A 27,705-nucleotide genomic window follows, 5' to 3' on the forward strand; every position below is an offset into this window, starting at 1 on the left:
CCACTTTAACCTCCCCAAATACTAAATGGAAGAAGTATTGTTATCTAATCACACGGCAATTTTCCAGCAATTGCAAACAGCTTTCACTGACAAAACAACCAAATGTATGAATGCAGCCAAGTACCAACATTTGCAAATGTCCCCCGAAGTTATCTAATATTTTGCTTGTAGGACCTCTTAAGGAGTTTTTGCATCAGAAAGCTAATTGAAAGATGTTAAAATTGCCTGAAATTTGCAATGTGCGACCATCATAAAAAGAGCACATGGAAGGTGTAAAAAGCTTGGGGATTCATAAACAGCCAGCAATAGAAGATTGACAGCAGACGTCTCATGGTGCATGTTGGGCAGGTAATGCTGTGAAAGGGTTAATGTGACACAGAATGCTCCCCTGGTATCACTAAAGTTTTACTAGCTTTACATAGGAAACCACAAAGAATACATTTCCGTTCTCATTACCAGCAGGCGTTGTATTTTTCTTTTTTCTACAGCAGTCATGTCTTGTCTCTAAACGAAATTAGCTTGAAGGCCAAAAATGTCTATGACCACCAGTCATAGGACCCCGGAGGGTGATGGACCCAAGTTGGGCAGCTTTGTCCTCAGTCACTTAGAAGCATGTTCCAAAACCTTGCTGAATCCTGCCTTGGATGGAAACCGAAGTCACAGCTTGGCAGGTGCATTGGCCACACTCCCACGGGGACACAAGCAGGTAAGTTTAATCCTTAATATTAATATTTTATAAAGAATTCATGGGAAATTGGATGCCCTGGAGCTACTGAAGGACTATAAAGGCCACCAAGGCCAGACAACGAGGCAGATTGGGACTTGTCCTCAGCAACATTAACGATGCAAGTTATCATAGCTAGACATACAGTAGGTATTAGCTTTTATTGCTTTATATGTTCTTTTCCATCTAATGCTTCCTTCTCAATCCTTTAACTCCTGAGAAACCCTTGAAATAAATGTCAGGTCTAGGGGAACCTCTGTTAGAAACAATTATAAGGGTGGCAGTGGGAAAAATATTGTTACATTATGGGCAGTGGGCACAGCCTATTGTATTAGGGTGTGCACCTCAAAGATCATACACATGCATGTATATATATATATATATATATATATATATATATATATATATATATACTAACGGTGTCAGTAGAGCAGTGGACGGTGTCAGTAAGGCCAAGGATTGGTGTCAGTTGGGCAGTAGATGGTGTCAGTAGTTTTTATTTTTATTATTTTTTACAATTTTATTTTAATTATTCTTTTTTCACAAATTATTTTGCTAAAAATATCATGGGTTTAAATACTGAGAATCTGCACCACACAGGGTGATTAGGGTGTGCCCAGGCACACCTGGTGGCACACCCTGTGCGCACGCCTATGGCAGTGGGAGAAACGCCACCCTTACTGGCTTACAAAATTCATCAGTGCCAATGGTTCTTCCAAGTAGCATTGGTCCAAGAATTATGCAGCCACCATCAAATGGGAGGTCAATCGGTCACACCTCAAGGAACCCCTAACAACCTCTGGAGGGACCCTAGGAATCAACAGAACCCTGGTTAAGAATGGCTGATCTAATGTAACAGTAAACCACAATTTTTAAACTGTATCTCACTCCAAACACTCTGATGTGATATATTTGTGATATAATGTGATATATATATATATATATATATATATATACATATATGTATTTATATATATATATATATATATATATATGTATTTATATATATATATATATATATATATATATATATGTGATATAATTTATATTTCGATAAATGCTGGATAGCTCTACCCATTTACTATGGGCAGTTTCACAATTTCTGTAGAAAGTTCTATTTGCAGTGTATGCGCCTGTAGCAGTCTAGAGGAGATCTATGACACCCTGAAGGAGTTATACTGATAGTTCCCAATATTTATAGCTAGCAGGTAGAAGAGATGTAAGCTTCCTTCACGATGGTGGCATATTTTCTGCCCTCTAAAAAGCGATCTGTGTTGGGGGGGTATAGCTGTAGTTGGCAGACATTCAGGAGGTGATCCTGCCACCTACGGAATGTCTGTTTATTTCTCGATTCCAAGCACTAAAAATCAAGCTGAGCATTTGGCTCACAGTGGTGCTCCAATTGAACTCAATGGGAGAGTTTTACAGGCAGTGCTGCCTATCAAATTCTATAGTCTGAGTTAAAATGCAGCGGCCAGGGCATATATACAGCATTGTCAGACTGTAATTTTAACATTTGGATCGGTGGCCAGGGGCAGTAAAACCATGGCTCGGCCACCTGTTTTTACCTTCCCCCAAGCTGTCCTTGTGAAAGAGCCCTTAAAGAGCAGCTGTATGAACAGAAATTTGCAGTCTGCCATTACTGACCTCCATCTGAAAATGTAAGATTGTTGGCTGTCTTTGGCTTTATTATCGCCCTCATCTCTGACCTGCAGCATGTAAAGTCAGAATGAAGTCAAAACTCCTGATTAGCATAATTGTTCTAGGGCAGTGGTCTCCAAACTGTGGCCTGGGGCTTGCTTTAATCTGGCCCTTGGGGCAATATTTCATCCTCTGACGCTAACAATGTAACACAATTCATTCCAATGACACCAATGATGGGGCATGATCCTTTCAGCCCAATGATACCAACAATGGGGCATGATTCTTTCACCCCAATGACACCAACAATGGGGCATGATTCTTTCAGCCCAATGACACCAACGAGGGGGCATGATTCTTTCAGCCCAATGATACCAACAATGGGGCATGATTCTTTTAGCCCAATGATACCAACAATGGGGCATGGTTCTTTTAGCCCAATGATACCAACAATGGGGCATGATTCTTTCACCCCAATGACACCAACAATGGGGCATGGTTCTTTCAGCCCAATGATACCAACAATGGGGCATGATTCTTTCACCCCAATGACACCAACAATGGGGCATGGTTCTTTCACCCCAATTACACCAACAATGGGGCATGATTCTTTCAGCCCAATGACACCAATGAGGGGGCATGATTCTTTCACCCGAATGACACCAACAATGGGGCATGGTTCTTTCACCCCAATTACACCAACAATGGGGCATGATTCTTTCAGCCCAATGACACCATTGAGGGGGCATGATTCTTTCAGCCCAATGATACCAACAATGGGGCATTATTCTTTTAACCCAATGATACCAACAATGGGGCATGATTTTTCAAACCCAATGACACCAACAATGGGGCATGATTCTTTCAGCCCAATGACACCAACAATGGGGCACAGTTCCTTTCTCTGACACCAAAGATGGGGCATTTGTTTACTCCTACTAATGTAATGGACATTTTCTAATTCCAATGACCCCCCCCCCCCTAAAGTCTGAAGGACAGTAAACTGGCCCTTTGTTTAGAAAGTTTGGAGACCTCTGTTCCAAAGCTAAGATCCTAAAAGTATTTTAACTCCATTTGACAGCCAGGCAGTTAGCATTTTGGAAAGAGAGGTCATTATTGCCTACTTACATATATTTCTCTGAATAGCTTTCCTTTTAAGCTGAACTCAGATCCAATAATCCACCTATTAATGGAGTTTTGCATTAATTAAAGAGACAGTAATAGTATTCTTTAATGCGACTCATATTTGAATTGGTATCAGCTCCTTGCAATCCCCTGTAGATGAAACTGGGAGAGGAAGGGGCATCACTAGGGGTGTGATGCAGTGTGCAAATGCCAACAAGGAGCATGCTGACTGGAGAAGAGAGCAGAGTGAAGAGGAAGATGAGTTTATAAATCTGCTTCTCATTTACTGTCCAGGCTGGGGGCAGGGAGGTGACCTAACTGTGTTGCTTAGCTGCAGCAGAGAAAAGTGAAGTCATCAACCTGGCTCTGCTGCCTGGCAGGAATCTGTAGATCTCTAGACTAGAAGGACAGAAAGATAAAATCCTTGACAAGTAAAGCAATTTAAGTACGTATATTCAGATCTGTATTTATTTTTGTGCTTGGAGTTAAGCTTTAAATGTAATTCTGCCACTAGAGAAGCATTTATGATATAAGGGTTGACTAACTCAAGCGTCAGGATTCAACCATTGCATGTTCAGGCGTTTCCTGCTGAACTGGCCAAATTTCGATCCATGTATGGCTGGCTTTACTCTGGGTAGTAAGAAGCATCTGTTAAGCTTAGCAGTGTAGATTTATTGCCCTCTTAAAGGGATTTTAAAGGCAGAAGATTTTTTTTTAAATCTTAATGCACGCTATGCATTAAGACAAAAAATCTTCTGTGTGCAGCAGCCCCTCTCAGCACCCCTAATACTTACCTGAGCCCATCTCTGTCCACCGATGTTGCAGGAGTTTCTCAGCTGGCCGGGACTCCCCTCCTCATTGGCTGAGACAGCAGCATGGCATGATTGGCTCCTACTGCTGTCAATCAAAGTCAGTCAGCTAATTAGGAGACAGAGGGGGTGGGGCCGGGTCGCGGCTCCATGTCTGAATGGACACAGGAAGGTGTGACTCGGCTTGGGTGCCCCCATGGCAAGCTGCTTGCTGTGGGGGCACCGTACAGGAGGGAGGGGCCAGGAGCACAGAAGAGGGACCCAAGAAGCGGAGGATCCGGGCTGCTCTGTGCAAAACCAACTGCATAGAGTAGGTTAGCTTTATATTTTTTTGTTTTTTAAATAAAACTTTACAATCACTTTAACTTTTACTACAGACTGAAATGAATTCTACATGCCTAAAGCAGTCAGGAATCCCAGACTATTTTCACAGAATCGCAGGACGCCTGTCGCCCAAAAGAAGTCCTTGTACTTTTTTTGGGGCGAAAGGCATCCCGCGATTCTGTTAGCGTGATTTTACAGTCAGATGACAATCGCGGCAAAATCGCGCTGCGTTTGGGGTGCCATTGGAAGTGACGAAAATTGCATGGGCGTCTCTCAATTTGCCATGATTCTGAATCCTAGGCAGATTCTGCCCGCGATCCGGGACGCCGATATGTGAATGGAGCCTGATAGGACAACTGAAAATTCTAATTCTATAAAAAAATTACTTTTTATAGAGTAACTGCGTGCAGGAACATTTATTATTTTGTCATAATATAAATATTTATTATTAATATTGCTAATAGAATTAAAACTTTTATTCAAAGCACTGGCCCCTTGCAGTGTGCTGACTGTGCTGATAGTTCTGCAGTGGCCTGACTTATATTTAGACCTCTTGCACATGATACTCCTGTTTGAGCAGCTACATTTTCAGACGTTATTTTTTTGTATGTATTTTCGCGTATATGCGTTGGTGCAATTTTTGTGCCCACGTGCGCATTTTTGTGCAAATGCGCGAAAACTTATTCTCACGTTCTTGTTCTGCGAAATATGTATATGGACATTTGCATGCATGAGGTGCAAATTACTGACCAAAAAAGCGGATTTTTTTTTTTTACTGAACAATGCACGGCGCTTGTTTATGTGTCTGTGTGCATATGCATATTACAATTAATGGGCTGTATTTTAGCTCCGTGAAAAAAAGTTGTACTGAGCTTTTTCAAGCTGCAGTGTGCAAGAGGCCTTAGACATATTTTATTTTAAGATCAATGACACTATGGGATCTATTTATGATAAGATCAATGACACTATAGGGTCTATTTATGATAAGATCAATGAAACTATAGGGTCTATTTATGTTAGGATCAATGACACTATAGGGTCTATTTATGATAAGATCAATGAAACTATAGGGTCTATTTATGTTAGGATCAATGACACTATAGGGTCTATTTATGATAAGATCAATGACACTATAGGGTCTATTTATGATAAGATCAATGAAACTATAGGGTCTATTTATGTTAGGATCAATGACACTATAGGGTCTATTTATGTTAGGATCAATGACACTATAGGGTCTATTTATGATAAGATCAATGAAACTATAGGGTCTATTTATGTTAGGATCAATGACACTATAGGGTCTATTTATGATAAGATCAATGACACTATGGGATGTATTTATGTTAGAATCAATGACACTATAGGGTCTATTTATGATAAGATCAATGACACTATAGGGTCTATTTATGATAAGATCAATGACACTATAGGATCTATTTATGATAAGACCAATGACACTATAGGGTCTATTTATGATAAGATCAATGACACCATAGGCTCTATACGTGTTAGGATCAATGACGCTCTAGGGTCTATTTATGTTAGGATCAATGACACTATAGGGTCTATTTATAATAAGATCAATGACACTATAGGGTCTATTTATGATAAGATCAATGACACTATAGGGTCTATTTATGTTAGGATCAATGACACTATAGGGTCTATTTATAATAAGATCAATGACACTACAGGGTCTATTTATGATAAGATCAATGACGCTATAGGGTCTATTTATGATAACATCAATGACACTATAGGGTCTATTTATAATAAGATCAATTACACTATAGGGTCTATACATGTTAGGATCAATTATACTATAGGGTCTATACATGTTAGGATCAATGACACTATAGGGTTCATTTATGTTAGGATCAATGACACTATAGGGTCTATTTATAATAAGATCAATGACACTATAGGGTCTATTTCTGATAAGATCAATGACACTATGGAGTCTATTTATTGCCGTTTGCATGTCAGCATTCATACAGCTATTGCATATTATGTCTAATAAGTTTATTTCCTATAATCCTCAGCTCCATCTAGTGGCCATGATGTGGTATTTTCCTGAAATACCTCAGTTGGGAAAATGTCACAATATGATCACTAGATGAAGCTGACAATCATGGGAAATAAACATATTAGCGACATTATGGCGATTGTGCGAATGTTTTTTTTTATAAATAGACCCACTATTGTCACAGTTGACACTGCAAGCTGCTTCAGCGGAAGTTAGCAGAGGGCTTTATCAATCTCTTGCTATGGGGCACCGTGATTTGTAGGCATCACACTTGAATTATTCCTTTCCCAATAACTGCTCCCTGTACACATTCTCCTTTCTGTAGTACAGATTGTAACAGATAAGTTTTCTAAAGGAAGAGATATTTTCTACCTCTTCAGTAGGCAGACGTTGTCAGTCTATAATGCGGTAAGTGGTAATAATACGTTTAATTGTCAGCTGAGTAGGCAGTGACAGTGCTAAAAGGATAATTAATGTGACAAGGAAGTACATGCTGATAGGTGATAAGATGCAATCTAATTAGTTGGCACACACAATTTCTTAGGTGGTACGGGGACATTGTGAATGTAAACCTGAAGCTGTCATTTAATTTTATAGCAATATCTGCGACACCACCAAGACAGCAGTATATCATTAATAATGAATTTACTGTTCCATTGTCATTATGTCTGTAAACATCACTGCTCAAATGGATTTTATTAGACATTGTAAGGGACAACAGTGCCCCCTGCAGAGCATAGTATGTGTTACACTGCATTGGCAATTTTTACAATCAATAGATTTGCCTGTAAAATTAATAGAAAATATTCTCTTTCTGCTCATTTAACACTTTGGTGCCGCGACAAAGAGGGTGAGATTTAACATCCACCCACCGTACATATTGGTCAATGGGCGACTGAAATTTCTGTGCTGAGAGCACACTCACTGCTGCAAGCTCCCACCACAGGGACTGAGCCTTCAAAAACAGCTCCCAGTCTCTAGTATTGGTAAGGAGCTTATCAGTGGCGGCCCTTCCATACAGGGCACAGGGGCGCCACCCCCTCAATCCTTGCGCTCAGCCCCTAATCTACATGAAGGGCACCGGATGCATGGATTTCAATGGGTCTTTTTTTAATTTTTTTAGATGAACATGATTAGCGCTGGAGGCTCTAATTGGCTTCAAAATGGCTGGGCTCAGGGCGCAGAGCACTGGGCCCAAAGCCCCCCCAGTTGTATGAAATTAGCGAATTAATATTCGCTCGCTAATGTCTCTCTGTTTCTCCTCACAGCCAATCAGGAAGCGGGTCCTGAGTCCCTATTGGCCGGGAGTCCTAAGACCCGATTGGCTGCGAGTCCTAACTCCTGATTGGCCGGGAGGAGAATCGATTGCCAGGACTCCGGAGGAGATGCAGGGGTGAAGACGCCACCTATACTACCCTCACCTTACAACTGTACTTTTATTTTTTTTCATTAGCTCATCCCACCTAGTTATTACCTTTTGTATAACTTGATCCTCCCTCTTAGATTGTAAGCTCTAAAGAGCAGGGCCCTCTGATTCCTCCTGTATTGAATTGTATTGTAACTGTACTGTCTGCTCTCATGTTGTAAAGCGCTGCACAAACTGTTGGCGCTATATAAATCCTGTATAATAACAATAATAATAATGTGACATATGGCCAGCAATCCATGGCAGATCACATTTCAGAGGGGCGGCAAGGGCTGTCGCATGTGAATTAGTGTTGCACAGGGCTTTTTTCCAGCGGGAACGCGGGGGAACGCAGTTCCGGCACCTCCAGCACTGACTGTGTGTAATGGCAAGTGGTGCTGGGGTTGTGCGGCAGGGTCTATTAATGCTGGCTTCTGGGGGATTTATTCCAGCTGGAGGGGATCTATTTTTGCAGGGGGGTTCTGTTGTTGCTGAGGAGGTTTATGGTTGCTGGTGGGGCCCCTACTGTTGCTGGGGGTTGGTCTTATATTGCTGGGGAGGTCAGTTGTTGCTGGGAGAGATTCGCTGTTGAGGGAGGGATCTTTGTTGCTGGCTGCGGAGACATCTGTTGTTGCTGCCGGGAGTCTATTGTTGCTAGGGGGGAAATTTTGTTGCGGGTGGTCCATTGTTGTTAGAGGGATCTATTGTTGCTGGCGAGGGGCTATATTGTTGCTGCCTACAGGGAATCTATTTTATTGCTTTTCTTGTTATCATTACCATATTCCCATAAAATTACCTAACACCACTAAATGATACTTGGTTCTGTATTCTCTAAAAGGGCAGTACTGGGAGGTAGGTAGGGGGTAGAACCATGGAATGGTGCTTGGAGGTGGGTAGGGGGTAGAACCATGGAATGGTGCTTGGAGGGGGGTAGGGGGTAGAACCATGGAATGGTGCTTGGAGGTGGGTAGGGGGTAGAACCATGGAATGGTGCTTGGAGGTGGGTAGGGGGTAGAAACATTGAATGGTGCTTGGAGGTGGGTAGGGGGTAGAACCATGGAATGGTGCTTGGAGGTGGGTAGGGGGTAGAACCATGGAATGGTGCTTGGAGGTGGGTAGGGGGTAGAACCATGGAATGGTGCTTGGAGGTGGGTAGGGGGTAGAACCATGGAATGGTGCTTGGAGGTGGGTAGGGGGTAGAACCATGGAATGGTGCTTGGAGGTGGGTAGGGGGTAGAACCATGGAATGGTGCTTGGAGGTGGGTAGGGGGTAGAACCATGAAATGGTGCATGGAGGTGGGTAGGGTCCAAGAAAACGGGTGACTTGGAAAGGGGTTCCTGCACCTATTTTGTGAGAAAAAAAGCCCTGGTGCTGCATGGGTCAGACAAACTTTAAATACTTATAACCATTCTAAAAACAAAAATGTGCATATGATATATAGAATAATTTCAAACTCTAGCGCATTACACTGTATTACAGCCAAAGGTTGATGCATTTCATAGATTTTATGCTCTTGTAAAAGGTGATAGCTGATGTGTATTATTTGTGTGGTTTGTACATTTGCATACCATAGAATTTTTGACCTTTCATTGTGAAAAAAATCCATCTTTGGTTGTGATACGGTGTAATAAGTAGTGTACCTGAGTCCACTACTTTGTTTTATGTACTAATGGTCGCTTTGGGTTACTGGTACAAATTTTGAGCTGGTCTTCTGGCAAATTGCTTCCTGATCATGATAATGCTACTGCTTCAAGTGATCACTTTTTATAAAGCTGGTATTATAATTGTAATGTGTAAGTAACTCTTTTTACTTTATTTACAGCTTGGCAAGTCAAGATCAAACTCTTTAATAGATTCTACTGGATCAGAACCACATAGGTTAGTAAGAAACTTACTTACTACATACCGATTAGATAATCTCACATAAGTGCTGTGATGAATTGTCTTCAACTGATTACAATAATATAATATAAAATTACACAACACTCACTGTGGCTTGATTATCAACTTTAATCACCCAGTCATCCTTTTCTGTATTGTTTTTTTTTAGTAGGGTATTTGGAGGTTATAGAACAGAGGTCTCCAAACTTTCTAAACAAAGGGCCAGTTTACTGTCTTTCAGACTTTAGGGGGGCTAGACTGTGGCCATCGGGAGTGCAAAATGTTGCAGCATCAGTGGAAGTAAACAATCGCCCATTATTGCTATCATTAGGAGGAATTGTGCCCCATTGTTGGTGTTATTGGGAGGAATTGTGCCCTTCACTGCTGTCATTGAGAGGAATTGTGCCCCATCATTGTTGTCTCTGGGAGGAATTGTGCCCCATTGTTGGTGTCACTTTGAGAAACTGTGCCCCATTGTTGGTGTCTTTGGGAGGAATTGTGCCCTTCATTGGTGTCATTCGGAGGAAATGTGCCCTTCATTGGTTTCAATGGGTGGAATAGTGCTCCACCATTGTTGTCATTGGCAGGAATTGTGCCCCATTGTTGGTGTCATTGAGAGGATATGTGCCCTTCATGGCTGTCATTGAGAGGAATTGTGCCCCATCATTGCTGTCATTGGGGGGAATTGTGCCCCATTGTTGGTGTCATTTTGAGAAATTGTGCCCCATTGTTGAGGTCATTGGGAGGAATTGTGCCCTTCATTTGTGTCATTGGGAGGAATTGTGCCCTTCATTGGTGTCATTGGGAGGAATTGTGCCCTATCATTGGTGTCATTGGAAGGAATTGTGTCCCATCATTGGTGTCATTGGGCCCCATTCAGTGAATGAAACAGAGCCCTAAGGGCCAGATTAAAGCATGGCCCCCTGGCCACAGTTTGGAGACCACTGATATAGAGGATATATTTATATGGTTAAAGCTGAATTTCAGGTACGGCAATTTTTACGTTGGACCAGCTTGGACCAATGTGAGTATGTACTGTATGTGCCATATCTGTGGGATCCCCGTGGAAGCTTGAAATTACTGTAAAAAGCACTGCTACTACAATGATCTCCATTAACTTTTGGGTCATGTGCCGAGCGGCTGCCCTGCTGCAATATGAACTCAGGAGGTTGTTGCATGGCATGGACACCATTCAAGGAACATCTTGCATTTTCTCAACTAATGCACAGTGTTCTCTGATTGGACGAGGTGTTGAAGTGGGGTGCTGATGTCATGATTTCCACCTTGCATTCACTGAGAAAATGCAAAGTGTTCTCTGAATGGCGCCTGTGCTGAGTAGGTGATCTCCAACAGGGCAACCACTTGGCACAAGACCCGAAAGCTAGCTGTGAAAATATTTTAGGAAATATAAACTGCTAAATACCTTTTCTCATCAGCAGTTAGAGCAGTCTTGTGACTTCTATCAGTGTCTGGCTGTGCACTGGTTAAAGCTTGTAGGGGGAGTTTTCATTCTCCTCTGACTGTCCTATGAGGCTTGCAAAAGTGGTGTAGGTGCGCTAGAATAAAAGTACAAAGCTGCTGTGTCCGACACGAAAACACTCAGTAAATGATAAAAACAATAGTGCAGCGCTTAAGTGTTATACAGCATATATAAATAAACTCCAAAAGTTCATAAAGATGAAAATTGTGTAATCAAAAAAAAGACAGAAGGTTCCAGTTTCAGTGATCCCACAACTGTGATGGAAAAGGAATCCTTAAAAAAGCCTAGTGACACCCTTCACTCTCATGCACTGCTTACCAGATATCGTGTGACTCCCCGATAAGAGTGGTCAACATGCGCTTATCCTACAAAGACAATCCAACATCTCAGGTAGGCAGGAAGGTCACTTTAAGAATAGTGAACAAACAGCTCCAGCAATAAAACAGCAGATAGCTCTGCAATCGTTCCAAAGCGGTATGGGGCCAAATATAAAAGAGAAGCTCTCCATTAGTGTGTTGTGTGTATTGTAAAAACCACTTCCCTTTATTAATAAAAAAAATGCACTCACATATTTACAGAGATATCAGGTGTGTATCAGACACAGCGAACGCCTTCAGGCCGGGCATCCCACATAAAGATGGCTGTCGTGCAGCTGCACATGTGAAGTAGTGTGTGTATGTGGCTCTGCCCTTTGCGTTTCATCACATCTGATGTCATCAGGGGCTACATGACTCCTGGCACCTTTGTCCGGACAGTGCTGATTGGCCCTGTGCTGATCACATGCACCCCCCCCAAGAAAAGAAAACTCTCTCGCAAGACACATGAAACTGAGCATGTGTAGAGTGCCACCAAGGCTCTGTTCCGTCAGAAAATGGATCCGGGACAGTAAAAGAAACGGAGGATCGGAGAAGACAGGATCAAACAGCTTTTTTATACATCGCAAAATAAATAAACCCCTTAGGTTCCACAGTGAGTATAACAAGCATGCTTTTCTGCATATACAGACTGATTTTACTGTTCTGGGTTTAGTAACACTTTAAGCAGCTGGATCAGGGGGCTGCTGAAGGCGTTTTTGCTTCTGTACATTTTATCACTTTGTTTCATTTTGCCAGCAAATTAACTGTGATGATTCTGTCATTTTGAGTCCTCCAAAGTTTATTTAATATCTGAGCCCTGAAGAAGATTAATACTTCAGAGTCCCTGAAATGCCTTGGCTCTATTGGCTGTATTGTTTTGGTATTGGTCTGCTGCTCCCTTTGGATTTTGTATATGTGATTTCCAGACCTCCAGTCTCTAGACTTAAGGGGCACTCTGTCTTGTGTTTAAGCACAGACTCGTTGGAGCTATTGTGCCTCATATAAATTAGTTTGAACTCCTAAAACCATATTCCAAGCCAGCACCTCAAGTTACATATATCCCACATTATGTTTATGGACAGGTAAAGTAAGTGAATGACTTAAAGCCAATTAGCAAGCAGGTTGGAGGAACATGACCAGTAAATAAGTTATAGGATAGAAAGATGTGCACCATGGAATAGCATGTGATATAACTAAATCAAGGGGTGATTCTAGAATACGGCGTATTATTAGGAGGTGTGTTTTCAGGGGAACATTCCTTATCAGTTTACAATCTGAGTGAGGGAAAGAATTCTAGAGTTTAGGTGCAGCACTAGAGAAGTCATAAATATAGAAACTGCCCACAGGGTTAGGTATACGTAAAGATGTCTAAAGCAAATATGAGATCATGTAAATGGGGTGAGATTATATGCTGGTGCAGCACTAAGAAAACTATCTGCTATCATTTTGTTGTTTAATTTTGCTTCAAAAAGCAGAAAAAAGAGCGAAAGGCCAAAAAAGTTACTAAAAGTGAAACTTCTCAAACTCTGTACAGAATGCTATTAGTAGATCTTCCACATTTCTGTTTTGGGAAATCATGGTTCCTTAAAGCAGACCCAAATTGTAACATTAGGTTTGTTTTGACCCAGGGGTTAAGTCCTGAGAAAAAAAGTGTAGGAACTCACCCAAGATCCTCCCCACCTCAAAAATAAAAAAGTGTGTGTGTTCATGTATATATATATATACCTTTTGTGGAGCAAGGGCCACTTTAGCGACTAACCAATGAACAGAGCGGGAAGATGACAGGTCCGTGTCCACTCAGCATATGCAGAGCACACACGGACACAGCCCGCTCTACTCTATGGGCCCTCCGATCCGATTCGCTCAGACAGAAGGGGACGGATCCCCTTCTGTTTTTTTAAAAGGATCGGATTGGAGATAGGCGGTTGTAAATGGACAAAAGTCAGTTTACATCTGCCACTCCACAGAGGTGAATGGAGGGTCCTGTCTGAAAAACAGACACAGGGAAAGAGATGTACACCGTTTAGGCATTTGGAGCTTCACAGCCAGCTATGGATGCGGGACCTCGGATCGCAACCGCAAATAGGATACAAGAGAAATGGCCGCATCCATTTTGCTGTACCTTGCATCCTTGTTAAATAAAGCCTTTCATTGTTAGCCATCGTTTGGTGTGTGGCCATTTCTCTTCTATCCTGAAAAACAGACAGGCGGACCTGATCGGACCGATGATGTAAAAGGGGCCTAAGGCTCCATGTACACGGGACGTTGTTAAAAGTCCCTTTGAATGCTGGAATTTTTAGGACGTTTAAAACGTCCGTTCGGTCGCGTTTGTACCCGCGTTTAGCGGCGTTTGCGGGCGTTTGCGTTTAGAACCGTTCCTAGAGGTCAAAAAAATTATTCCCCTTTAAATTGGAAAATGCTAAACGCGGGTCATCGCGTTCGGACGCGTTCTGACGCGTTCAGACACGTTTGTGCGTTTGAAACGCCGGAAAACACTCGTTCGAACGCAAATAATTGCGTTCTAAAAAAGTCCCTGAACGCAACTGCCTGCAAATGACTGTAAACGACCTGGTGTACATGGACAGATAAGATAAAATGTATACGGGTTCAGGGGCTTCTGAAAAAAACGCCCAACAGCTCCTAAACGGCCATTTCCAGCGTCCCGTGTACATGGAGCCTAAGGCTGCTTTCACACAGATGCACTGCAGTTTACCTGCACCTCAACTGACCTCAATCTTCACTTCTTCCTCAGGATTACTGGAGGTATCGCTGACTGCTGCTGTCCCCCAGGCAGGTATGGCTGGTGGCTGCTGCTGACTGTCCTCCAGGGCTGGTACTGCTGGCTGGAACTGTTTGCGTATACTTCTGGCTGGTAATGCTGGAAGATACTGCTGGTGGGTCATGCCTGGAGGTACTGCGGATAGATACTGCTGGTTGGTACTGCTGGTGGGTACTGCTGGCTGGTACTGCTAGCTAGTGCTGTTGGCAGATACTGTTGACTGGTACGGCTGGTGGGTACTATTGGTGGATACTGTTGACTAGTACTGCTGGCGGGTACTGCTTAGCAGGTACTGCTGGTGGGTACTGCTGGCTGGTAGTGATGGTGGTTACTGCTGGTGGAGAAACTGCTGGCTGGTACTGCTAGTGAAAACTGCTGGCTGGTACTTCTGGTGGTTACCGCTGACAGGTATTGCTGGCTGGTACTGCTGGAGGGTACTGCTGGCTGGTGCTGCTAGCTGGTACTGCTGGCTGGTACTGCTGGGGGTACTGTTGGCTGGTACTGCTAGTGGGTACTGTTGGCTGGTACTGCTAGTGGGTACTGCTGGTGGCTACTGTTGGTGGGTACTGCTGGCTGGTACTGCTGGTGGGAATTGCTGGTGGGTACTGTTGGCTTGTACTGCTGATGGGTACTGTTGGTGGGTACTTCTGGCTTGTACTGCTGGCGGGTACTGCTGGTAGGTAATGCAGGAGGGTACTGTTGGTGGGTACTGCTGGCTGGTACTGCTGGTGGGAATTGCTGGAGAGTACTGTTGGATTTACTGCTGGTGGGTACTGCTGGCTGGTACTGCTGGCTGGTACTGCTGGTGGGCACTGTTGGTGGGTACTGCTGGTGGGTACTTCTGGCTGGTACTGCTGGTGGGAATTGCTGGTGGGTACTGTTGGCTTTTACTGCTGGCAGGTACTGCTGGTGAGTACTGCTGACGGTTACTGTTGGCGGGTACTGCTGACAGGTACTGTTGGCTGGTACTGCTGGTGGGTACTGTTTGTGGGTACTGCTTGTGGCCACTGTTGGTGGGTACTGCTGTTGGGTACTTCTGGCTGGTACTGCTGGTGGCTACTGTTGGTGGGTACTACTGGTGGGTACTGGTGGTGGGTACTGTTGGTGGGTACTTCTGGCTGGTACTTTTGGTGGGTACTGTTGGTGGGTACGGCTGGTGGCTACTGTTGGTGGATACTGCTGGCTGGTACTGCTGGTGGGTACTGCTGGCAGATACTGGTGGGTACTGCTGGTGGGTACTGTTGGTGGGTACTGCTGGTGGATACTGTTGGTGGGTACTAGTGGCTGGTACTGCTGGTGGGTACTGCTGGCTGGTAATGCTGATACTACTGTCGGGTATTGCTGTCTTCTACTGCTGGCTTATATTGCTGGTGGGTACTGTTGGTGGGTACTTCTGGTGGGTACTGCTGGATGGTACTGCTGGCGGGTACTATTGGTGGGTACTACTGGCTGGTACTGTTGGCTTGTACTGCTGGCGGGTACTGTTGGTGGGTACTGCTGGTGGGTACTGTTGGTTGGTACTGCTGGAGGGTACTGTTGGTTTGTATTGCTTGCTGGTACTGCTGGTGGGTACTTCTGGTGGGTACTGCTGGTGGGTACTGTTAGCAGGTACTGCTGGCTGGTACTGCTGGCGGGTACTGCTGGTGGGTACTGCTGGCAGGTACTGCTGGCTGGTACTGATGGCTTGTGTTGCTAGCGGGTACTGCTGGTGGGTACTGCTAGATGGTACTGCTGGCTTGTATTGCTGGCGGGTACTACTTGTGGGTATTGCTCGAGGGTACCGCTGGAACTGTTGGCTTCTATTGCTGGTGGGTACTGCTGGCTTGTATTGCTGGTGGGTACTGCTGGCTTATATTGCTGGTGGGTACTATTAGCTGGTACTGCTGGTGGGTACTGCTGGCTTATATTATTATTATACAGGATTTATATAGCGCCAACAGGTTGCGCAGCGCTTTACAATATGAGGGAAGACAATACAGTTACAATACAATTCAATACAGGAGGAATCAGAGGGCCCTGCTCATTAGAACTTGCAATCTAGACGGGAGGGTCAAGTAAAACAAAAGGCAATAACTGTGGGGGATAAGCTGATGGAGAAAGTGGAATTACAGTTGTTAGGTGTGGTTAGGATAGGCTTCTCTGAAGAGGAGGCTTTTCAGGGGTCATCGAAAAGCTAATAGAGTAGGAGATAATTGGACAGATTGGGGTAAGGAGTTCCATAGGATTGGAGAGGCTCTGGAAAAGTCCTGGAGGTGAGCATGGGAGGCGGTGACGAGGGAGCTAGAGAGCAGAAGGTTTTGAGAGGAATGAAGAGAGAGCGATTAGGTTGGTATTTTGAGACTAGGCTAGTGATGTAGCTGGGCGCTAAATTATGGATGGCTTTGTAAGATGTTGTTAGTATTTTGAATTTAATTCGTTGGGTGAGCGGAAGCCAATGGAGGGATTGACAGAGAGGAGTAGCAGACACTGAGCAATTGGTAAGGTGGATGAGTCTGGCGGCAGCATTCATGGTGGATTGAAGGGGGGATAGCCTATGTAGAGGTAAGCCAATGAGAAGGGAATTGCAGTAGTCGAGGTGCGAGATGACCAGGGAGTAAACTAGGAGCTTTGTTGTGTCATTGGTTAGAAAGGGGCGTATTTTGGAGATGTTGCGGATGTTGAGGCCGCAAGAGTTTGACAGAGAGATGGGGGAAGGGACACATGGTGGAGGACAAATTATAAGTTCGGTTTTGGATATATTGAGTTTGAGGAAGTGGTGTGACATCCAGACTGATATATCTGCTAGTAAATTAGTGATACGTGAGGAGACCGAGGGAGTGAGCTGAGGGGTGGATAAATAGATTTGGGTATTGTCAGCGTAGAGATGGTATTGGAAGCCATGGGGGGCTATCAGCTGACCCAGAGAGGAGGTGTAGATTGAAAATAGGAGAGGTCCAAGAACAGAACCTTGGGGGACCCCAACAGAGAAAGGAAGAGGAGAGGAGGAAGTAGAATTGTAAGTAGTGCTAAAGGTGCGGTTGGATAAGTAGGAAGAGAACCAGTGAAAAGTACAGTTACGGAGACCAAAGGCGTGGAGTTTTTTGAGGAGGAGTAGGGGGTGCTCAACCGTATCAAAGGCAGCAGAAAGGTCCAGGAGTAGTAGCACAGAATAGTGTCCATTGGTATATTGCTTGTGGGTACTGCTGGCTGGTACTGTTGGTGGGTACTGCTGGCGGGTATTGCTGGCGGGTACTGCTGGCTGGTACAGCTGGTGGGTACTGCTGGCTGGTACTGTTGGTGGATACTGCTGGCTTGTATTGCTGGTAGGTACTGCTGGTGGGTACTGTTGGCTGGTACTGCTGGCGGGTATTGCTGGCTTATATTGCTGGTGGGTACTGCTGTCTGGTTCCTGACCATCAGTGTGACAGGAGCTGCGCTGGAGGAAACATGCGTCTGCAGTAGAGAGCAGAGCCGATGCTTCCTGTATCGTTCCTGTGTCCTGTCACAGGCGGAGTACATTTGGTATCACTCCGCCTGTGACAGGAGTCGGCGCTATACAGCAAGCATCGGCTCCGCTTCCTCTAGTGCCGGCTCAATTCCTTCAGTTCCTTCACACTAATGCTTGGGGATGGTGGGTCGGGAACCCTCAAACTGGGCTTACCGACCCGCCATCCCAGAGCAGAAGGTGGTGCCGGGAATCTGTGTGGGGGGCACTAAAGGGAACAGTGTTCCTGTTGTGGAAAAAGTACACCGTTCCCATGCGTTCCTGCATGACTCAAGCCCTGTTTTGACCACACACTGGGAGAGAGGGTAGGCTAGCAGTGTTAAAAATTATACTCCTGAAAAAAAACCATACCTGCTGTCCATAAAAAATATATCCTATGGCACCACCATTCTCAGTCCCATGACCTGAAGCTGCCATTTGTTTGTGTCATGTGACCCACAGTAACTCTGCATTATGGATGCTGCCATCAGCAGAATCTTCTGTTTTACAGCCAGTTTTTGCTGCCTTAGTAGCTTCAGACCGTGTGGAATAAACCCAGATGACAGGCACATATAAACACTCTTGGTATAGATCCAATGTTACCATTTGGGTCCACTTTAAGTACACCTCCTCAGATGTTTGTTATGCTTTTGTTATATGATTTATGGACCTGCAATTCTTGTACTTGGTGATAACAAATGATGAAAACTAAATTGAAAAACCATTACACTTTAAAATAAATAATTGGTGATCCTTAAGTAGTAAGTGTTACATATACAGTATGTGTGCAGAGCAGTGGAGCAGAACATAGACCTCCAGGGAAGAAATGTACATCTTTCAGATTTTATAAAAGATTGGAGTTATTTAACTGGAAATGGTGTACTGTAACCCATAACAGCCAAATTAAATTTCATCATCTTGGAGACGACAGACTTGATGATTAGTTGCTGTGTGTTACAGCACATCGCTGCCCATCCATTATATCTTTAACCAATCCAGTAAATGTCCTTGTAGATTCAATATGATTAAACAGTCAAAGCAAATTAATATTTTAAGGATTGGCTGAAGGATGGTGGGAAGGATCACCTGTGAATTCCTTCATGTTTTGGGGACTTGAGTGAAAGCAGCTCCTCTATAAGGTAACTAATGTTGGGACTGAATGATAAATCTGGCAGGTGGGAAGATCTTGCTACTCAGGGACGGGATCTTTGCTGGAAAAGTGTGTTTTGGGTAGGAGGAGGCTGTTGACAGTATCTAGGGATTTTCAAGACTTCTTTAATGAAGAACCTTGATGATGTGAGCATAGTGGGCATCCAGGGCAAATCAGGAGCAGAATTCTGAGCACAGTGCAGTTGTTTGTGGAGATGCACAGGAGTATACTGTGTTGACAGGGAATAAAAAAATGCCTCTTGCCAGGGGTCAACCACTAGCATCCTCTACAACAGGGGTGTCAAACTCAATTTCCCTGCGGGCCTCATCACCATTATGGTAGCCCTCAGAGGGCCGGTTCTAGCTGAAGTCAAGAGCCCCCCATCCTCCCTTACATCCCAGTGCAACCCTTTTACCATGTGCTGCTGCTGGGAAGAAGCTGGAGGCAGAGCTGGGAAGCAGCAACCGCAGGATCTGGAGGAGGGCTGGAGTGAGCTACCGGAGTCTGCTGAATGCTGAGACCAGTGTAGGGGAGAGGGTTGCTGCAGCTGCACAGAGAGGTGCCAGAATCTCTAGGAGGAGTTGTGTCCTCCTCTTTGCTGCCAATTGCTGAGTTTGGGAGAGGGGTGGTCCTCTCTGCAGCTGCAGAGCGGAAGCACAGGATCTGGCAGAGGAGTTCTGTCCTCTCTGCTGCCGTCTGTAGAGACAAGGTGGAGGCAGAGATGAGGGAGATGTAGCAGCTGCAGGAGAGGTGCAAGGGCCACATGAAATGGCCTGGAGGGCCGGATTGTGCCCGTGGGCCTTGTGTTTGACACCTGTGCTCTACAAGATTCAGTAAAGACTAGTGTCAATAAGTAGGATGGACCTCAGACAAGTTACCCACTCAGGCAGAACCATACACCCACACAGGACCTTCAGCGATCATCATAAGATAACATTCTGGCACACTGTTCAACATAAGAGTTTTAGTACAGGTTCTGTAGTGTGATTTCGCAGTAAGGTTACCAGAGGTCAGCCTCTGCCGGAGAGGTGGCAGTTCCTTGTATACCCACAGCTGACCTTCTTTACTGTGAGTGATGCTGATAATGCTCTTCTGGCACTGGACAGTGTCCCCTGAACTACTCCTACTCGTCAGGAACCTTTCCCGTGCTAAGCACTGTCCCCAACCAGCAGGTTCTTTTCTCTAACCTGCCACTCACTCAAAGCACGTCCAAATGATGCAGGATCCCCTATTTAAGGCTGACCTAACCTACTTTAAGTGTTGTTTGTATGGCAAAGTGTGGGTGGGTGCAGCATGGTGGGGCAGCAATAACACACAAACAGTCCAGGTGCAAATAGTGGAACTTGTATTGAAGTAAAGGCAAAATTGTTCACAACAAACCTGGTGGGAGGAGGCCCAACCAGGAACACTCACGGATGCCAACAGTGTGTAGCAGAGCAGGTATCAGCCCAACTGACAGCATCTATCTGGAGGGGTGGAATGCGGCCTGGTCGTTCCAAGCCCAAATGGAAAGGTGTCCAAGGAGAGTGTGGAGCCCTACGCTTTCCCTACTCATCTGGAACCTTTCCCTGCCTCTAATACTGTCCATGACAGACGGGTTACCTGTTCCTACACTACCTACACACGGATGCGCACCAAACCCAGGGGCAAGAATCTTAAATAGACTCTGCCACAACTAAGATGGCCACCAGAGTCACATGGGCGGCCAGCATTCAATTGGATTGCTGGCCCAATGACTCAGAAAAAACAAAACCATAGAGGAACTATGTTCCTTTCAACTTCCACTCCCTCTGCACTGCCACTGCAGTTGAGCACCACCTACAGTAAAGACAACAATGTGCACCTGTCTACAAACGCAAAACCTGTTTTATGCAAAAAACGCTCAGTGAAAACTGGCCCTTACGCAAACGGATGCACCAGAACTGGTTAGATAGGCCAGAGCCCCTTAACAAAATCACAGACCCAGAACAAAGAAGATACAGATGGAAAAGAGTGGAAACGCAGATTGACTGCTTTTTCAGACAGGGAAAACACACCTAATGTGAGACTATAAGGGGAACACGGATCCTACTTATGTCAAGACTGATACAGTATATTAGTTTCATATACATGACAAAATGTTTAGTTTCTGTACAGATGTTCTTTCATTTATATGTTTTTCTTGTTTTATTTTAGTCTTGGTGGTTTTTCATTATAACATTGAAGAATAACACAGAATCAAGTGTAACCCTAGACATTGGGCTCATTGTGAGGGAGTGATAATATATTCATGCCTACCTCATTACAACTACATTTATTGTGGCAGTATTAGCTAGATCTAATCATTGTTGCCATTTCATTCAAAAGGGTGTCTTATATTTTTTTCAGGTCTTTAATTGCATTTAAAAGTAGTTACCAGAGACCTGATTAACATGATGAGACAATGATTGGGGTCTAATAATAAATGTTTTTGGCATAGGCGTGCACACAGCATGTGTCAGGTGTGCCTGGGAACAGCTGCTGCTGTGGGCACACTGGGTGATACTTCAGGATGGAGGGCGAAGGAAGGGGCCCGTTATGTGTAATTTACCAGCCCCTTCCTTTTCTGAATGAACACAGTGAGTGATCAGAATTGATCACTCATGAGTCCATTCATAAATTAAGCATAGTAAACTGTGTTTGTGAATGAACAGTAAGCCGTCTAGTGCATTTGAGGCTGCAGAGAAAGGGACTGGGTAATCTCTGTCCTCAGTCCCTTTCTTTGTCTCAAAAGTGAGACATCAGGGGTCTTTTTAAACCCCTGATTTTTCACCAAAGCCCTCCAATGGGGACTCCAAAATAAATTGGAAAAAAATAATAATATTGTAAATAAAATAATAAAAAAGTAAATTGTAAAAATATATTTAAAAATTGTAAAATAGAATAATAAAAAAAAAACAACTACTGCCACCGTCTACTGCTCTACTGACACCAATCTCTGCCCTACTGACAACTCCACTGCTCTACTGCCACCGTCTACTGCTCTACTGACACCTTCCATGTTTTTATAGATTTTTAAATGCTTGATTACATTTATTGTGTGTATGTGTATATATACACGTGCATGTGTGTTTGAGCTTTGGGCAATAGGCTGCGCATGCCTATAGTTTTTGGTGTGTTGGAAATCACAGCGGTTACATCAATTGTTCTATTTTCAACAAAAAGGGAACAAAAAATTGCTTGCATGAGCTTCATCCTAACTCTGGATTGATTGGGGGAAAACACCCAAATGTACAGTATCTCACAAAAGTGAGCACATCCCTCACATTTTTATAAATATTTTATTATATATTTTCATGTGACAATACTGAAAAAACGATACTTTGCAACAATGTAAAGTAGTGAGTGTACAGCTTGTATAAAAGTGTAAATTTGCTGTCCCCTAAAAATAACTCAACACACAGCCATCAATGTCTAAACTGCTGGCAACAAAAGTGGGTACAACCCTAAATGAAAATGTACAAATTGGGCCCAATTAGCCCTTTTCCCTCCCCGGTGTCATGTGACTTCTTAGCGTTACAAGGTCTCAGGTGTGAAAAAATTGATGTTATCACTCTCACTCCCTCATACTGGTCACTGGAAGTTCAACATGGCACCTCGTGGTGAAGAACTCTCTGTGGATCTGAAAAAAGAATTGGTCTGCATGGCTGTCGTCCCAGAAGGAAGCCTCTCCTAAAGATGATGCACAAGAAAGCCCGCAAACAGTTTGCTGAATACAAGCAGACTAAGGACATGGATTACTGGAACCATTTCCTGTGGTCTGATGAGACCAAGATAAACTTATTTGGTTCAGATGGTGTCAAGCGTGTGTGGAAGCAACCAGGTGAGGAGTACAAAGACATGTGAGTCTTGCCTACAGTCAAGCATGGTGGTGGGAGTGTCATGGTATGGGGCTGCATGAGTGCTGCCAGCACTGGGAAGCTACAGTTCATTGAGGGAATCATGAATGCCAATATGTACTGTGACATACTGAAGAAGAGCATGATCCCATCCCTTCGGAGACTGGGCCGCAGGTCAGTATTTCAACATGATAATGACCCCAAACACACAGCCAAAACGACCACTGTCTTGCTAAAGAAGCTGAGGGTAAAGGTGATGGACTGGCCAAGCATGTCTCCAGAGTGGAGTCCAGACCTAAACTTTTTGAGCATCTGTGGGGCATCCTCAAATAGACGTTGGAGGTCTCTAACATCCACCAGCTCCGTGATGTTGTCATGGAGGAGTGGAAGAGGACTCCAGTGGCAACCTGTGAAGCTCTGGTGAACTCCATGCCCAAGAGGGTTAAGGCAGTGCTGGAAAATAATGGTGGCCACACAAAATGTTGACACTTTGGGCCCAATTTTAACATTCTCACTTAGGGGTGTACTCACTTTTGATTTAGACATTAATGGCTGTGTGTTGAGTTATTTTAAAGGGGACAGCAAATTGACACTGTTATACAAGCTGTACACTCACTACTTTACATTGTAGCAAAGTATCATTTCTTCTGTGTTGCCACATGAAAAGATAGAATAAAATATTTACAAAAATGTGAGGGGTGTACTTACTTTTGTGAGATACTGTATTTCTCACAGTATCTATAGTTCTCACTGAGAAATCTGCTCACCTATCGCCACTCTAAAGACTGTTAGAAACTTGGGGATCTTATTATTCAAAACGAAACAATCCCCTCTGAACGATCCTTCTTTTACACCAACATGCACATCTACCATTCTACGTGGGTCAGGAAAACGGCTCCTCTCCATAAATAACCAATGAGCCCTCTTTCTAGTAACAGCAACACAGAGCAATGAGATTTAATCTCAGCGTAGTCATGTGTATGGCAAGGAATTTATGTAGGTCAGAAGCAGCTTACAGGCACCTGACCTGGGTATTTTTTAGATTGGGTCTCATGTCTACGGAAGGCCACCCAGCTCTTCAAACATTTCTTTTTTTTTTTTAAATCAGAAAACATCTTTATTGAGAGAAAATCACAGCATCACATGAAAACTGCAATACACTGTACAGGCATAGCAACATAAAATCACCATCACCTCAGAAAGAATAGTGTGCATAACAAGTACATCACAACCCCCCCCTGAAGCAGACAACCCCCAACAACAGCGCCTGAAACAGTATCATTATCACGGCCCTCCAATCCACTCCCAACGTAACTAGCAATCATCCACCGGCAACCCCAACCCATATTTACACGTTTAAGACAGTAAACGGTCCATGATGAGGTCCGTAGGGGCCATTCCCGGACAATTCAACCAAGCACCCCATATTTTAGAGAATTTTTGTGAAGATCCCCTATGTTGGTAAATAACCTTTTCCATTCTAAGGGTGCCCCCGATTTGCTCTAGCCACATCCGAAAGGTCGGAGGCTCAGGTGCAGTCCATAGTCGCAATATAAGTAAGCGAGCCTGAAACAGGGCACGAGAGGCCGCCTCCCTCAGATGTCTGTCCTCCACTTGTTGGTCCAGAATGCCCAGAATGCAGTGTTTAGGGTCCCCAGGCACATCTATCCCCAGGGTACTATTAATAGCAGAGCGCACCTCAGTCCAGTACCTGTGCAGCTTTGACCAACGCCACAACAGGTGAATTAAGTCACCCACCTCCCTTTGGCAACGACCGCATATATCGTCGTCACGGACACCCATAGAGTACAGTTTCAGAGGAGTGTGGTGGACCCTAAGTAATATGTATAACTGAGACACCTGGTGCGAAACATTAAAAGAACACGTGCGGACTGATTCTAAGGCCTCCTCCCACTGCTCTCCCGGGATCTCCCCCACATCAGTGCTCCAGTGATCACAGGCCTTGCTAGGGTATTTTTCTAAGTATGCGCTCAGCAGGGCGGAATAGCAGCTAGATATGAACCCTTTGGTGTCAGTAAACTGTTGCATAAGATAGAATATAGGAGTAGGGGACAGGTGGAGCTGTCCCGTGGCAGCCTGAGCCCGCAGCGCATGTTGTAACTGGAAGTAGTAGAATGTCATGTGGTCGGGTAAGGAAAAGCGCTCCTGCAATTGCGCAAATGGTAGCAGGACCCCTCCGCGGAGAATGTGCCGCAAATGGGTCACCCCAAAAGCCCGCCATCTGTCCGCCTGATCTAATTTGCACAGCTCTGGGTACGCGCGGTTACCCCAGATCGGACTAAATTTGGTATACCCCGTCACTTGTTGCATTTGTTTCGTCTTATCCCATACCTTCTGTAAGAGGCGATACGTCGGGTATCGCCGATTGGGTTTGGTAAACAGCTGTGCCTCCAGTCCCTCCGGTACCCCAGATGTCTCTGTAAATGCCTGCATAACTGCCAATGCCGCACCACCCGGAGCCCCCGACAGCACGCCCACCAGGTGCTGCAGCTGGGACGCCAGATAGTACAGCCAGGGGTTGGGCAGGGCAAGGCCCCCCCCATCCCTGGGCTTCTGCAGCTGTTCCAAGCGGATTCTAGCCGCCTTTCCCTTCCACAGCAAGGAGCGGAAGAGGGTATTTACAATACAAAAAGTTTTCAGGGTAATAACAATCGGGGAATTGTGCAGGAAGTATAGCAGTTGAGGCATCAATATCATTTTGATAAGGTTTACTCGCCCCGCCAGGGAGAGCCAGAGCTTAGTCCAGATCCTAATTTTATCCCGGAAGCGCGTAAGAAGAGGGCTAATGTTGAGCACACTATATTGATTTGGGTCCGCCGACACCACCACCCCCAGATACTTAAACTTATCAACCACCGGGACCGGGCAGTGAGAGCCCACCGGCTGAGCAGCGTCCGCATCCAGGTGCAGCAACGCTGATTTGGACCAATTTATGGTGAGACCCGAAAACCTCCCGAACTCTGTGATCTCAGACATAACCGCCCGTAGGGATCCACCCGTGTCCCCCAAAGTCAGTAGCATGTCGTCCGCATATAAAAGTATTTTGTCCTGGAGAGGACCGTACTTGAAACCCACTATGGAGTCCCTGTGTCTGATACGCGTCGCAAGGGGCTCAATTGCAAGTGCAAATAACAAAGGGGAAAGCGGGCAGCCCTGCCTCGTTCCCCTACCGAGGCTGAAGCCCTCAGATGTCCTACCTCCCTCTCGTATCGATGCCCGAGGTTGATGGTATAGCAGTCGCACCCATGATAGAAACACCGGGCCAAACCCAAACGCCTCCATCACCGCCCACAGATATCCCCATTCCACGCTGTCAAACGCCTTGTTGGCGTCCAAAGACAACAGCGCCCTTTCTCCCATATTATCCGCCGGTGTTTGGATCGCAACGAACAGTCGTCTAAGATTAAGGGCCGTGGACCTATTGGGCATGAAGCCCGCCTGATCCTCATGAATAATATGAGTGATCACTGAATTCACCCGCCTTGCTAAAACCTTGGCCAACAATTTGACGTCTGCCTGGAGCAATGAAATGGGTCTGTAGGATCCCGGGTCCGTGGGCGACTTCCCAGGCTTAAGCAGAAGCACAATGCTCGCCCTAGACATGGACTTCTTCAAACATTTCTGAATACCAAGACAAAAGTTATACAGTTGTCTTCAGAACAATAGATGAGAGTAATGAATACAATGGGGGACACCTGTCTGGTGGTAACGAAGAGGGGAATTCACCTAATTTTCCAAGGACTTCCTGTCACTTACTGTTGTATCCCTGAGCCCTGGTTCACACTGATGCGGTGCCGGATTCGCATCGATTCCTGTGCATTTCCCGCACCGCATCACAATCGCACTCTGTTCATGCAAACCGCTGCGGGTATTAATGTCAACTCAACCACTTAAGCCCCGGAAGATTTTACCCCCTTCCTGACCGGGACCTATTTTGCGTTTCGGCACTGCGTGACTTTAACGGACAATTGCGCGGTCGTGCGACGCTGTACCCAAATGAAATTGACGTCCTTTTTTTCCCCACAAACAGAGCTTTCTTTTGGTGGTATTTGATCACCTGTGCGATTTTTTGATCATTCGCTATAAACAAAAAAAAGAGCGACAATTTTGCAAAAATAACAATATTTTTCACATTTTTTTTTTATATGAAATTCCCCCCCAAAAAATTTAAAAATCAAATTTTTTTAACATTTTCGGCCAATTTGTTTTTTGCTACATATGTTTGGTAAAAAAAATCGCAAAAAGCCTATTTTGATTGGTTTGCGCAAAAGTTATCGCATTTACTAACTAAGGGAAAGATTTTTGTCATTTTTATTGTTTTTTTTTTAACGAGTAATAGCGGCGATCTGCAATTTTTTTTTGCGGGACTGCGACATTGCGGCGGACAGATCGGACCCTTGACTGACATTTTTGACACTTTTGGGGGTACCAGTGACATTACTACAGTAATCAGTGCTATACATATGCACTGTTACTGTAAAAATGACACTGGCAGGGAAGGGGTTAACTTTAATTGAGAAGGAGGGGTTAAGTGTGTCCCTAGGGGTATGCTTCTAACTGTGATTGGATGTGGCTGTGTGTGTAAGAATAGAGATCAACGGTCCTACATAGCAGGATCGTATGATCTCTGCTGTTACACAAGGGAGAATGACAGGCAGCT

General features: G+C 44.6%; 1 protein-coding gene across 1 annotated transcript in view; it reads left to right on the forward strand.

Moving 5' to 3' along the window:
* The first annotated feature begins 496 nt into the window (after nt 1-496).
* The window catches only part of CYTIP (cytohesin 1 interacting protein), a 65,463-nt gene continuing 38,254 nt past the window's right edge, over nt 497-27,705 (forward strand). The window contains exons 1-2 of the mRNA XM_082260675.1: nt 497-706; nt 9,881-9,936. Coding sequence (XP_082116801.1) covers nt 533-706; nt 9,881-9,936 — 230 coding nt within the window. The 5' untranslated portion in view covers nt 497-532. The remainder of the gene's footprint in view (nt 707-9,880; nt 9,937-27,705) is intronic.

Source organism: Pelophylax lessonae (assembly GCF_965119305.1).
Source record: "Pelophylax lessonae genome assembly, chromosome: 6".
NCBI classification, from domain to species: Eukaryota; Metazoa; Chordata; class Amphibia; order Anura; family Ranidae; genus Pelophylax; species Pelophylax lessonae.